At 51.4% G+C, this 14,136-nt stretch overlaps 1 protein-coding gene and 1 pseudogene across 3 annotated transcripts; one reads left to right on the top strand and one right to left on the bottom strand.

The window, feature by feature from the left end:
* Nucleotides 1-242: 242 nt before the first annotated feature.
* Nucleotides 243-6,860, bottom strand: RNF215 (ring finger protein 215). 3 transcript variants are annotated; one of them, XM_066370506.1, is made up of 9 exons: nt 6,484-6,860; nt 6,078-6,221; nt 5,517-5,588; nt 5,351-5,436; nt 4,787-4,943; nt 1,408-1,527; nt 1,190-1,333; nt 842-944; nt 243-753 (listed from the first exon to the last, which is right to left on the bottom strand). In XM_066370506.1, the coding sequence occupies exons 1-9, from the start codon at nt 6,769-6,771 to the stop codon at nt 731-733; spliced, it is 1,137 nt and encodes a 378-aa protein (XP_066226603.1). In that variant the 5' UTR covers nt 6,772-6,860; the 3' UTR covers nt 243-730. The 3 variants fall into 3 exon arrangements, with proteins under 3 accessions (XP_066226603.1, XP_066226604.1, XP_066226602.1); XM_066370507.1 differs by having other exon boundaries at nt 1,408-1,524; XM_066370505.1 differs by having other exon boundaries at nt 243-944.
* A 2,128-nt stretch (nt 6,861-8,988) lies between these two features.
* On the top strand, nt 8,989-9,119 carry LOC136396373 (U4 spliceosomal RNA; annotated as a pseudogene).
* The last annotated feature ends 5,017 nt before the right edge of the window (nt 9,120-14,136 follow it).

Here is a 14,136-nt window from a genome sequence, read left to right as displayed (position 1 = left end):
TGCTCCTGGAAGACGCACCACATTTATATTGTGGCTTCAAGTATCCTGGTCAGTGACCCATAGTCCCACTGAGAAGCACAGGACTGAATGGTTTCTAAGGCCTCTGGTCTCAACCAGGCCAGGAAGGAAGCCCAGCTGGACAGGCAGTGGGACCCACAGCTCCTAGTGTCCACGGACCAAGGGTAGTAGGCTTCTGGGTTTACTACCCTTGCCCAAAATGTATACTGAAAGATGGTCAGCCTTGCCCAAATGTATACTGAAAGATGGTCAGGCCGGGGTACCCCCAAGGCCAGACAGCTCCTCCCCCAACCCACTCCCCAATAAATAAGCACAAAACTGACCATTGCAGCCTCAGCCCCCTGACAGGGGTGTCCTGACAGACAGGCCAGAGAGCTCCCAGAGCCCTGGGAGCAGCTGCACTGCCCACACCCTCTCTCCCCAGGGTTCTGGGAGCTGCCTGTGAAGAAGGCAGACACACTCCCCTGGATCGCCCAAAGGGGCGCCTCTTCCTCACTTCCCAGTAGGTCCAGGCCCTGTATCCTCAGCCTGGGGGCTGTGGCCCCTCCTTCCTAGAGTGGATGTTGTGGGATGCCTTGCTCCTCAGCAGAGGAGGCCCCTGTCCCTCCTCCCACCCACAGTTTCTGCCCTGTCCATCGCACTGTCCCAGGCTGAGGGCCAGCTTGCAGGCAGGAGGGGTCCATCTCTACGTGCAGAGACCCAGTGGGGGTAGCTAATCATCTGAGTAGCGGTTCCCTGCATGGAGGAGGAAACCAGAACAGGGAAGAGGTGTCAGGAGGGGACCAGGTAGAGCCCGCCAAGGGTGCCCACCCTTGATGCTCACCCAGGACGTTGAATTTGCATAGTGGGCACGTCTGCTGGAGTATTAGCCAGGGGTCCACGCAGTCTCGGTGAAACTCATGCTTACAGGGAAGCACCCGGAGCCACTGTGAGGTGGGGAGGAAAGGCTCAAGCCACAGTGGCAGGCCTCCAGGTGTGGGTGCCTGGCCCCATGTCCTCACCTGAATTGGGGAACTAAAACCCCTGTGGCCTGCCATACCCCCATTCTGCTTTCTGTAAGTGCTAGTAGGGTGGAAGAGAAGGGCCTTTTGGGGGTTGTTCCAAGGTCTCAGGAGTAGGGATGGGGACATGATAGGTCAGCTAATGGCTGCCCTCTGCCTAGGGCACTAACCTGCTTGTTGCAGAAGTAGTCTAAACACACAGCGCACGTCTCAGCACCAGGCTCTGGGAGACCCTGGGCCGCCCTGCCCAACCTGCAGCGCCGGGTCTTGAGGGACGCCAGTCTTTGCACCACACGGCGCTTGAGCAGGTCCACCTGTGGGGAAAGGCAGGCCAGTTAGGCAGACCCGAGGGCTTGGGGCACCAGGATTCCCTTGGGCTGGCTCCCACCTGGCCTCCGGGCTCCCGCTGGCTCTGCCGTGACGCCTGCCGCTGGGCCTGGACCACGAGGCCTGTGCACAGGAGCATGGCCACCAACAGGATGGCATTCCACAGCTGCTGCAGGGGCTTCTGGGGAGGGGAGCAGGGTGTCAGGGACATTGGGGCCACCCTCCCCTCTTCCCCCAGTAAATCCACCCCATGGACCAGGGAGGTGAGGTCCATTGGCACTGTGTCCCTCAGCACCAGGCTCCTGGCTTCCTCTTCTGAAGCATCTGTCCCAGGGTCTGCCTCGCTATATGTGCTCTATCCTACACAGTGAAGGGACCCACATCTGTCCCCAGCCCAGACTTCTACTGAGCAGCAAACCCATTGTCGTGTTATTCATGGAAGTGTATCTGGCAGCCCCACAGACTCCCCAGCCCAGGACTCTGTTACCTTCCCACCCCATCCCTACCTACATTCTGGTCTGCTCTCTAGCTGCCGTCACCCAGCCACCTCCGTCCAGACAAGCATCCACATACCCGCTGAGTGGGCACCAGTCCCCAGGGGCTGTTGTCTCACTCCCCTAGGGAGTTAATGTCTCTCCTCTCCAGCCCACTCCTCTACTGCTTTTTGGGCCCCCTGCTCTAGCCTCACCCACCCATTTCCCACCACAGCCACAGCTTTCTCACCTGCAGATGTGGTCACACAGCACCCCTCCTTGATACCATTCCCCGCAGGGCCTTCCCCCCATCTCTGCCTTCAGGAGAAAACCCAGACCCCTTCCGCCTGCCCTCAAGGCCCTCAATCTTCTACCCCCGCCGCCCTCTCACCGTGCCTTGCTCCTTGCCCCTTTAATGTCTGTGCCTTTCCACACACTTCCCCTTTTGGGAGCCCTCTTCTTCCTTGCCCCTTCCCTTGGATAAAGCCCCTTGCTCTGGAAGCTCTCCCTGACCACCAGGGTTGGGCAAGTATTTCCCCCTAGTCCCCCCTGCTCAGCCTTCCTCACACCTACTCTAAACCTGTTTTCTTGCTGCTGCCCTCAGTGGTCCCACTGGAAGGAGGAAACCCTGTCTGACGTGCCTCGCTTAGTCTTTCCCTGGTTTGTGTCCCCGTCATCCCTTCATTCATGGTGGGGTACCGACACCTGCTCCAGGAAGCTCTCCCCACATCCCTAAGCTAAGCTCAGGTGCCCTCACTATGCCCCGGAGGGCCCATGCCCACCACCAGCTCAGCACTTACCCAGTAGAGTGATAGCATCTCTGGTTTATCTGCTCCCCAGAGGGGGCCCCATGAGCCAGGGCTGGACTTACCCAGCTGTCGTGTCCCCTGCCATGCTAAGCTAGGCTGATATGTGCCAGAACTCACTGAGTGGTCATTACAGTGTAAGCTTTCAGGGAAGAACCTGGAGCTCTGTGATTTGGAGTGACAAGTGAGCATTGGGTGGGTCAAGGATGTTGGCCTACAAATCTGCTATAGGCTGAAGACCCAGCCTCCTCAAGCTCAGTGCATCTTGTGGACATCCAGCAGACCTTTCTGATACATCAGTGCTGCAGCTCTGATTCCCAGGGGCTGGAGGAGTGGTGACTGGGCCCTGGAGCCGGGGCTCAGAACTGGCCCCAGCAGCCCTTCAGACACCTCAGCTACTATGGCCACCCAACACTTGCGTGGCCCACCCCGGCCAGCAGTATAGCTGCTCAGCTTTGCCCTCTGTACCAGGCAGACCGACCTGCAGACTGTTACTCCCACCTCCAGGCCTCTCAGGTCTGCTCCCAGAATGCTCCTCTCCTAGCACTAGCCTTTGTGCCGAAAACTCCTCCCGGTCCTTCATCTGACAGCTGCTTACCCATGTCTGACCTGCCTAGAGGCCTCTGTGGGCTGCCATCCAGGGGGAGATACAGTGGGGCTCCCTTCTCTTCTGGAAAGCCCTACTATTCCCCCCAGCCTCAGTGCCTGGTCCTTCCACAGAAATGCTTTTCTCTGTGCTGGTCAAACACGAATTAGCATGTGCTGTCTGGGCTGAACTGCCAAGGACTCCCTTCAGATAAGAGTTCCTCTTCCCTGCTTGTGTTCGAGCCCTTCAAGGGCAGAGCCCGGGTCTTATAGCCTTTTGTACCCTCCACAGCCCTTCTCATAGAGCCCAAAGTGCCCTAGGACCTCAAAAGTCATTTGGTGAATGCTTGATTATTCAAACACTCATAATAATAAAGATATTCAGAGTGGCAGCAGCTGCCTATTTGCTCAGCGCCCATTGTGGGCTTTATGTACACAATTTCCTGACAGCCCTGTGGCCATATGCTGTCCTTGTTCACAAATGAGGAACATGAGACCAGAGAGGTTAAACACAGCCTGAGATCATTCAGCTAAGATTTCAGAGCCAGGATGTGAACCCAAGTGTGCCTGACTTGAAGCTGCCTTGGTGGTCCATGTCCTCACACACTTGCTGGAGGCTGCATCCCACAAGACTGGGGCATGACCACCTGCACAGAGTAGGAACTTGAGAAAGGCAGAATATCTTTGAACCCTCTTAATGTCGAGCACTGGGGGGTGGGGAGTCCAGAGACAAACAAGGCACAGACCCAGCCTTTAGGAGACAAAGTCACAATCTCTAACACATTCACGATGGGCTGTCCTAAGAGCCCTATGAGGGACCTCACAAAACTCTGCTGTGAGTTACAACAGGGGGAGAACGACTGTCCATGCCTGCAGCCAAGCATGGACATGTTTTAGTGGCAGGAGATTAGGGTGTATATGAAAACCAGTAAATGGCACAGGTAAGGACCATAAGAAGACTAGGGAAATAAGTGATCAGGAGAACTGTGAAAACTAGGCTAAGAATGCTAAATGTTATTCTGCAGGCAATGGGAAGCCAAAGAAAGTTTCTGAATAAAAGATTGATATGACAACAGCAGCTATTACTGATTATGCATGACTCTGGGTCAGGTACTATTCTGACTACCCACCATGTCACTGAACACTCACTTAAATAAAAATTAAAAAACATTTTGCTTTTTAAAAACTATTCTTTTTCATTTTGCAAGAACTAGTTCGAAGTATGCACACTGAAATCCTAGACAGATGAAAATGCTGAGTTTGAGACTTTTTTGGGGGTGGGGAAGGGAGATACAGCCTTTAAACTTCATGACAGTAGGTCTTTTCTGTTCTGTTTTGCACATTAATCACATCCTTGCTGCTTAACACATAAATACTAGGGAATTCCAAATTAATTTTGGTAATAACTCAGGCAATGCAAATTGTGACTAATAAAATGTAGTCCTGGCCCCTTTTCTCCTCCCGTTAGTAAGGGTGGTGGAAGCAGCACTCCTTGCCACACAGGCAGGGAGGGGCCACAGGATTTAAGACAAGGCATGTGTGTGGTCCCACTGAGCCTACTCTCCCCAGCACCCACCTGCTCCTGGGCCCGACTGCCTCCCAGGCACACCAAGTCTTGCCATCCTCCATAGCCATCTTTGGAGAGGCCACAGGTGGTCCACAGGGTGAGCTTCCACTCAATGTTGGCTGACAAGGACTCTCCGCTGGTGATCTCAGCTGTGACCTGGGTCCTCCTGGGAGGGAAAGCCACCAAGGAGTCAGATGGAAGGGCTCTTGGGAAGTGAGGTCCAGATCCCCCCATCGCCACCCCAAGTATCATCCTGCAGCCCTCCTGCTTTGGCACCCAGACCTTTCCCATCTATAGTTTTTTCCAGTTCTCATACTAGCCAGGCCAGGGAGGTCCATAAGCCCAGTGAAGAACCTGTCAATCAGAAATTGGCTTCCCCCTTGCTAGAGCCAATCCCCTCTGCCCACAGAGCCGCCTCCTCACTCCAGGCCCTGGCACCTCCTTCTGGTCTCATCCATTTTTCAGATCAGTCTTAAGTATAATAGGAAAGGCCCCTGAAACCCTGGCAAAGCCAGGGATCCTCAACACCTAGGCTCCTATGCCCAGTCCTTTGGAGCTCAAACCTCAACTCACTGTAGCAGTGCCTCCAACAGCTTGGTGACATTGGCAGAATAATGGAGGACGATCACCGGCCTGAGCAGAAGCTGGGATATGTCTAGCTGTAGGGAAACAGGTAGATCAGCTGGCTTTGGTCCCCCATTTCCCAGCCTATGTGCCCCCAAAGCGTCATCCAGTTTACCTCTCGGACCACATTGTGGTTCAAGATGAGGAGGAGCAGGGCAGATGCTCCCAGAAAGAGCGCCCTCCGCATCTACAGAACAGAGAACAGAGGCTTAGTCCACACTCAGTCCACACTGTGCCCGCACACCTGTTGTCACAGTTGTTCTTAACTCCTGGCACCAAAGTGAGCGCTTCCTCTGTACAGACTGGCTAAAAGCTACTTGAGGTCAAGGGCAAAAACTCTTATTCCTCCTGCCTTTTCCTCCCCTCATGCTCTGTGGGACCCAAACAATGCTATACCTTCCCTGGTCCTAGCAGGGCAGGCCTGCCAGCAACCCTATCAGGAACTCCCCATCGGATATTATCAGAGCCTGGTGGAGCTTCCTGACTGTCTCTGGCCTCCCCCCTACCCATCTGTTTCCACACCACACTGCCTCAATTTTCCTAACTGGGATCCCTTGTCCCACCCAGGTCTAGGGGTTTTCTAGAAGCTCCCAAGGGTCCCACTTGGTAGTCTGGCTCTAGCAAATGCTTTGAAACCCCCTCCTCCAACCCCTTTCCCCACATACATCCCCTGCACCTGCTGGACCAGGGCCTTGGGATAGGTCTGCGGGCCACTGCCCTGACTCTCCTGGTGGAACTGGGCCGCCTGCTCCTTGCCTACGTATGCCACTGCAATCCAGCCTTCTACCGGCACGTCCTTCTCAGCATCCACGACGTCCATCTGTGGGGCAAGGGCCATGGGCAGAGAGGGAGGAGAGTAAGGAAGGAGGGTCAGGCACACAGGGGATGCAAGGCCTAGGTTTGGGAACGAGTTTGGAGGGCATCTGAAGCTCAGGTTTTGGAAGCCGGAATGCTGAGGGCCTGGGCAACCTGAGGGAAGCTGAGGGAAGGGGCGCTGGGCTGCCAGGGCTTGATTCAGGATGAAGGCCAAATCTGGGTGCGGGGTCGTTGCAGGCCGGGCCAGATGGCTCAGCGGCGCTCACCAGCAGCAGACGGCCGGCCAGGGGGGGCGTCGGGTCGGCCTCGGGGCCGATCCTGACGCCCTCCAAGACCAGCGAGTCCTGTCGCGGCAGCTTCACGTCCACCCGCACGGCGCGGGCCCCACCCCGTTCCGCCCCTGACGCGGGTTCGCTGCCATCCGCCGCGGCCCCGGGTCCTGCCAGGCCCAGCCAGAGCGGCAGCAGGGGCAGCAGCAGCAACAGCGGCGACGGCGGTGGCGGAGGAGGAGGTGGAGGCGGCGACCTCAACGTGGGGCGGGCGGCGGGGCCCATGATCGGACCCAGCAAGCAGACGAGACAGGGGTCCCGGGGGTCCCGGGCGCAGGGGAAGCAGAGTGAGCGAGGCCGCAGCCGGACGGGGCGGGGCGTCGACAAAGGGCGGGGCTGTAGCCGGACGAGGCGGGGCGGGGCGCCGGGAGAGGGGTGGGCTCTCGGCAGCTCGGGCGCCCAGACCAGACTGCGCCCGCCCCCTGGTGGCCACCGAGAATTCCTGCGCAAGCGGCCCGGGACGCTGGAGCAGAGCCGGGCCCAGGTCACCGTGGTGGAGGCGGGGAGTCAGAGAGGAGGTGCTCACAGTCTGTTGGATTGTCAGAAGCCGAGCTAGTTGGAAGGGGCGCCGGGGGCGGTGAAGGGGGTAGTGATAAAGGGAAAAGGAGTCCGGAAACTGTTTTACATCAAATAAAATAAGATGCACATTCTCAGGAATTCCACTCCTGGGTATATACTCTAGAACAGTGGTTCTCAACACAGACTGAACATTAGAATCGTCTAAAGATTTTCTACAAAATCCTGATGCTTGATCTCTACTCTAAATCAAATGAATTGTTATCTCATTTGAGGTTGGAACTTGTTACTGGAAATAAAAAAAAAAAATTGCATACCAGGTGACAGACCTGGCTGAGAACCATTTCATGGATAAGTGCAGAACAGCCTTGTTAAATAGTAAAAACTGAAAGCAGCCCAGTTCTCCACCACTAGAAGAGATAAGTTGTGGTATCTTTATGTGGAGAATACCATGCAATAGAGAAAAATGAATGAATTAGTTATGTATATAACCATGGGTATTTATTTACTTATTTATTTTTAAATTTTATTTTCCAATTATACTTGACACACGATATTATATAAGTTGCAGATGTGCAACATAGCAATTAGATGTTTATATACATCATAAAGCAATCAGCCCAGTAAATCTAGTAATCATAATACACCATACGTCCCGGTGCTGAGTCTTATATCCCTGTGACTACTTTTATAATTGGCAATTTGTACTTCTTAATCTCTTTCAACTTTTTCACCCATCCCCCCAACTCCCTCACATCTGGCAACCATCAATTTGTTCTGTGTATTTCTAAGTTTGTTTGTTTTTTATTTTTATTTTTTATTTATTTATTTATTTTCATTTTTCCTAAGCTGGAAACGGGGAGGCAGTTAGACTCCCGCATGCGCCCGACCGGGATCCACTTGGCATGCCCACCAGGGGGCGATGTTCTGCCCATCTGGGGCGTCGCTCTGTTGCATCCAGAGCCATTCTGCCGCCTGAGGCAGAGGCCACAAAGCCATCCCCAGCGCCCGGGCCATCTTTGCTCCAATGGAGCCTTGGCTGCGGGAGGGGAAGAGAGAGACAGAGAGGAAGGAGAGGGGGAGGGGTGAAGAAGCAGATGGGCGCTTCTCCTGTGTGCCCTGGCTGGGAATCGAACCTGGGACTCCTGCACGCCAGGCCGATGCTCTACCGCTGAGCCAACTGGCCAGGGGCCTTTTTTTTTTTTTTTTTAATGTCTATTTATTGATTTTAGTGAGAGAGGAAGGGAGAAAGAGAGAGAGAGAGAGAGAGACAGGAACATTGGTCTGTTCCTATACGTGCCTTGACCTGGGATCAAACTCACAACTTCTGTGCTTTGGGACGATGCTCTAACCAACTGAGCCATCCGGTCAAGGCCTGAGTTTGTTTCTGTTCGTTCATTTATTTTTTTTTTATATTTCACATGTGAGTGAAATCATATGATATTTATCTTTCTCATCATGGATACTCTAACAATGCTGCATACAAGAAGCAAGTCTCAAAATAAGACATACTATGTAAGCTCAAAACCATCAGGATTTATAAGATTAACATGCAAAAATCAGTTGTGTTCTATACACCAACAACAAACAATCTAAAAGAAAATCCAGACAACAATTTCATTTACAATAGAACCCAAAAGAATAAAATACCTAGGAATAGATTGAAACAAGGAAGTTAAAGACTTGTGCCCTGAAAACTGCAAAACATTGCTCAAATAAACTAAAGAAGACCTAAATAAATGGAAAGACACTCATCTTAATGAATTGGTAGATTTAATTTTGTTAAAATGGCAATATTAACCAAAGCAATCTATAGATTCAATGCAAAGTTCTAATGACTTGTTTTGAACTAATGGAAAAACCAATTCTAAAATTCATATGGAATTGCAAGGAGCCCTGAATAACCCACAGTGAAGAAAAAGAATAAGCTTTGTGCAGTGATAGTCAATGAGGTTTATCTGAGACACTTATTACTAATTGAAACCATTTCCCAAAACCCTGCCATGACGACTTGAAATATAGTCAGCATTGGCAATTTTTGACAGTCTCTATGGAGACTGAATAAAAAAAAAGGGGGCTCATATTTCCCAATTTTAAAACTTACTACAAAGCTACAGTCATAAAAAACAGTGTAGTACTGTCATAAAGACAGATTTTAGGCAAATCGACTAGAATTGACAGTCCAGAAATATGCCCAGACATCTACAGCCAATTGATTTTTAGCAAGGGTTGAGAGAGCCAAGACCATTTAACAGGGTAAAGAACAGTCTTTTTAACAAATGCTGGATCAACTGGATGTCCACGTGCAAAAGAATGAACTTGGATTCTTATCTCACACCACATACAAAAATTAACTAAAAATTGATCAACAGTGGGCACGTAAAATGGTGCAACTGCTGTGGAAAATAATATGGTGGTTCTTCAAAAAGTTAAACATAGGTCTGAGTAGGTGGTGGCTCAGTGGATAGAGCGTCGGACTGGGATGCGGAGGACCCAGGTTTGAGACTCCAAGGTCGCCAGCTTGAGCGCAGGCTCATCTGGTTTGAGCAAAGCTCACCAGCTTGGACTAAGGTCGCTGGCTCCAGCAAGGGGTTACTCGGTCTGCTGAAGGCCCACGGTCAAGGCACATATGAGAAAGCAATCAATGAACAACTAAGGTGTCGCAACGAAAAACTGATGATTGATGCTTCTCATCTCTCCGTTCCTTTCTGTCTGTCCCTATCTATCCCTCTCTCTGACTCTCTCTCTGTCTCTGTAAAATAAAATAAAATAAAATAAAAGTTAAACATAGAATTACTATATCATCCAGCAATTCCACTATTGTGCACATACCCAAAAAATTGAATGCAGAAATTTGAACAGATGTTTGTATGCCAACATTCATAGTAGCATTAGCCAAAACGGAAACATTACCAAAATGTTTGTCAATAGATAAATGAATAAACAAATTTTGGTATGTCCATATGATGGAATATTATTTAGTCATAAATAGGAATGAAATACTGATACATCATACAATGTAGATGAATCTTGATAATATTACACTAAGTGAAATAAGCCAGACACAAAAGGCCACATATTGTTGTATCATATATCCAGAATAGGTAAATATGTAAAGACAGAAAGCACATTGGTCGCTGGGGGAAGGGGAAATGGTAAATGACTGTTTAATGGACACAGGGTTTCCTTTTCTGGTAATAAAAATATTTTGGAACTAGATAGTTGCACAGCATTATAAAGGTGAGTACCACATAAAAGGTTAACTTTATGTTATGTAAATTTCACTTCAATAAAAAAGAAAACCCATGCAGGACTATTTTTAGGGATTACATCCATATGTAGCAAAACTATAAAGAAAATCAAAGGAACAAGAAACACAAAGTTCAGTTCACTGAGTGAGATGTAACTGGGGAGGGGCTCCCATGAGCACCAATGGTACTGGTGATGGTCTGCTTTTTAAGTCACATGAGTGTTCCTTATCTCATTCTTTATTCTTTGTGTAGGTTACTAACATTCTTTTGTATGTATGAAATCACTCTTCAGGAGTTGGAGGCCCCTTGGTGTCCGTGGAGTCTTGCTTCTCCAATTCTGTGAATGTCCCAGCTGATCCATCAGCCCCGATGACAAGATTGCAAGAACCCACCCTGTAATTAACCAGTCTGTTAACTTCACCATCTGCCTGTACCCACTCCCACTACTTGTTCTCTGCCACCACCACCCCACCATGCACAGTCCCACCCAGGCAGGAGTCCTCACTGCCCCCCCGAACCCAAACACTAACCAGACACAGATCCTTGCTAACTAACACCCGTCCCCCACCTAGAACGCGTTTCTGTTTCTCCACGAATATACACATCCTAGCCTTCCATCAGTGGAAGCTGGAGCACCCCTGCGAACTTGGGAGTTACCCAAGGGTAACTCCTACAGGGTAACCCTTGTTTATCCTGGAAGAGACAAGTACTTGGGAATGTAGTCTCAGTGGAGGAGGGTGTAGCCCAGGCCTTCTGCTGTTGCGTGGGGTGGCGTGGGGTGCTGGTGTAAAGCAGTAAAGATCTAAGTTGCCTCCGGAGGAAGTGTAAGCTCAGGAATAGGACCAGAGATTCATTGCAGAAAGGTGAGTGCCAGGCAAAGCTCTGCTTATGAGCAGACCTCCTGAGGTAGGGGACACTGAAGGACCCCAGAGGGAAGGAAGGGATCCCAGCTGGAAGAAGAGGCAGGCTACCGGGCTTGGTGCCGACCCTCAGGCCACCAGGTTCCCTGATGGGCAGACAGAATGCTCAGCTGGAGGAGCCAAGCCCCCAAGATCCAGCCTGCTTTACTTTTGGGGCTGGCTGGGAAGCTGGCAGGGACAGGGCCATCACTGTCCATGACGTGCCTCTAGACAAGCCATTTCCTTTACCTTGGCTTGTGTCCAACTTGAAAATGGGAGTTGGACTAGGCCTGACCTGTGGTGGCGCAGTGGATCAAGCATCGGCCTGGGATGCTGAGGTTGCAGGTTCAAAACCCTGGGCTTGCCCTATCAAGGCACATATGGGAGTTGATGCTTCCTGCTCCTCCCCCCCCTCCCTGTCTGTCTCTCTTCTCTAAAATGAATAAATAAAAATAATAAAAAAAATGGCCCTGGCCAGTTGGCTCAGTGGTGGAGCGTCGGACTGGCGTGCAGAGGTCCCGGGTTCGATTCCCGGCCAGGGCACACAGAAGAAGCGCCCATCTGCTTCTCCGCCCCTCCCCCTCTCCTTCCTCTCTGTCTCTCTCTTCCCCTCCCGCAGCCGAGGCTCCATTGGAGCAGGGATGGCCCGGGCGCTGGGGATGGCTCCTTGGCCTCTGCCCCAGGCTCTGGAGTGGCTCTGGTCGCAACGGAGCGACGCCCTGGAGGGGTAGAACATCACCCCCTGGTGGGCGATCCCGTTCGGGCGCATGTGGGAGTCTGTCTGACTGTCTCTCCCCGTTTCAAGCTTCAGAAAAATACAAAATAAATAAATAAATAATAAAAAATGGGAGTTGAACTAAAAGATTTGGATGGGGGGGCGGGGGTTTCCTTTCCACAGACATGCTGTGATTCCAAGTGGCTTGTGTCTTGGAATACAAGGTTACCTGGCCGTGGGCCAGGCCGTTAACTGAATGGAGGCCTCCACTGCCCCCATCTCTGCTCACACCCTAAAGTTTAGGGGGACCTAGGAAGAAATGAGGCTGTTAATAAAGTGTGAGGCATGGGGTGTGGGGACTGGGTAGAGGTGGTGAGATGTTTTAGACTCAGTACCAGGAATGGGGTGTGTGGTAAGGCCGGTGAATTCCCTCGCCATGAAGTGAGTTCCTCGGTGTGGTGCTGGGTAGTGTGTAAACACGGGTGAGGCATTTCGTGAGTCCACGAATGGTGGTCCTGGCAGGAGGATGCGGGGCAGGGAAATCCACATTCAGAATAGGTGCCCACAGCACTGAGCTTGAAACTTTGGCCCCCTCTGCAATGCAAGGAGCCAGTGTAGTTAAGTGGCCACGAGGTGGCAGGCTAGTCCTCAGGGAAGAGGGCCACACTGGGGCCCAGTGTTGGTTTCTGCTGTTTTTACAGAGAGACTTGAGGTGGCAATAAGTAGCTCACAGGAACATACCTCCCTTGGGAACTTTCAATGACAACAAGAGAAGACCAGGCTGGGGGCTATATTTACAGAATCTCAGAGGTTCCTGAGATCCCTTCCCTATAAGCATTAGCCCCAAGACATATAACAAATATGTTATATGATCCACTGCACCACCTCAGGTCAGGCCTAGTCCAACTCCCATTTTCAAGTTGGACACAAGCCAAGGAAAAGGAAATGGCTTGTCTAGAGGCACGTCATGGACAGTGATGGCCCTGTCCCTGCCAGCTTCCCAGCCAGCCCCAAAAGTAAAGCAAGCTGGATCTTGGGTGCTTGGCTCCTCCAGCTGAGCATTCTGTCTGCTCATCAGGGAACTTGGTGGCCTGAGGGTCGGCACCAAGCCCGGTGGCCTGCCTCTTCTTAAAGAAATCTTAGACTGTCCCTTGGTTGCCTTGTTCAGTCACCATTTCCCTCCATCCACCCAGACACCCAGAGAGGGTGATACCTCACCCAGGACCACACAGGACAGGTATAGAAGAGCAGCAGCATAACTGTGGTGTGAGGGAGAGGAAGGGCTGCAGACTGGAGAGGTGGCCAGGGGCCTGCTCCTCCCTTGGATCCAGCCCTTAGGGGGCACAGTGACCATGGGGGTCTGCTGGGTTCCAGGGGCTGGGCATGGGGCAATGACCATGACCAGCCAATGGATCCTGCCCTTGAAGATAGTCAACCATAACCACATCCACACGCAAAATCATTTCAGACCATTGTAAGTGCCATAGGAAGGAGATAAAACAACACTGGAGAGTGACTGGGGCTGGGAGTTGCTGCAGCTCCGGTACCAGGAGAGGGAAGGCGGCGTGAGACCTGACTGGCAAGACTATCTGGGGGAAGAAACAAGAAGTGCAAGTAAAAACAGCTGATACATTTACTGTGTTCCGTGCACTGTGCCTGGTCCTTTGTCCGGTTTAGCTCATTTAACCTCATCGCAACCTTATGAAGTAGTGAAATTATCATTGCCATTTTACGGAAGAAAAATTTAGGCATAAGAGGTCAAGTAGCCTTGGTAGGTGAGAGAACCAGGACCCGGGCCCAGGTAGTCCGCTGCAGTCAGTGGGCTGACCCGTGCCATTCTGCTTCTCAAAGGCACTGGCACAGAATGACCAGGTCTGGCTGTGAAATCTGGTTTCTATCTTGAATGCAGGGCATGAGGGTAGAAAGGGCAACCCACTCTTTCCAAAGGAAAGCTTGTGCCAGCTCGTGTCAGAGCTGGGGCAGGGTCTCCTGCACCCCTTCTGGCCTCCCCTTCCTAACCCCCTGGGGTTCTTTTATATTTTTATTCAATTACAGTTTGCATTAGTGTTATTTTTTTATTGGTTTCATGTGTACAGCATAGTGGTTAGACTATCATATACTTTACAAAGTGGTCTCTCTAATATTTCCAGTACCCACCGGGTGCCATACATAATTATTACAACACTATTGACTATATTTCCTATGTGGT

This window comes from Saccopteryx leptura, chromosome 2, assembly GCF_036850995.1.
Source record: "Saccopteryx leptura isolate mSacLep1 chromosome 2, mSacLep1_pri_phased_curated, whole genome shotgun sequence".
NCBI lineage: Eukaryota > Metazoa > Chordata > Mammalia > Chiroptera > Emballonuridae > Saccopteryx > Saccopteryx leptura.
Note: the sequence above shows the minus strand (reverse complement) of the source record. Positions and strands in the feature narration are given on the sequence as shown.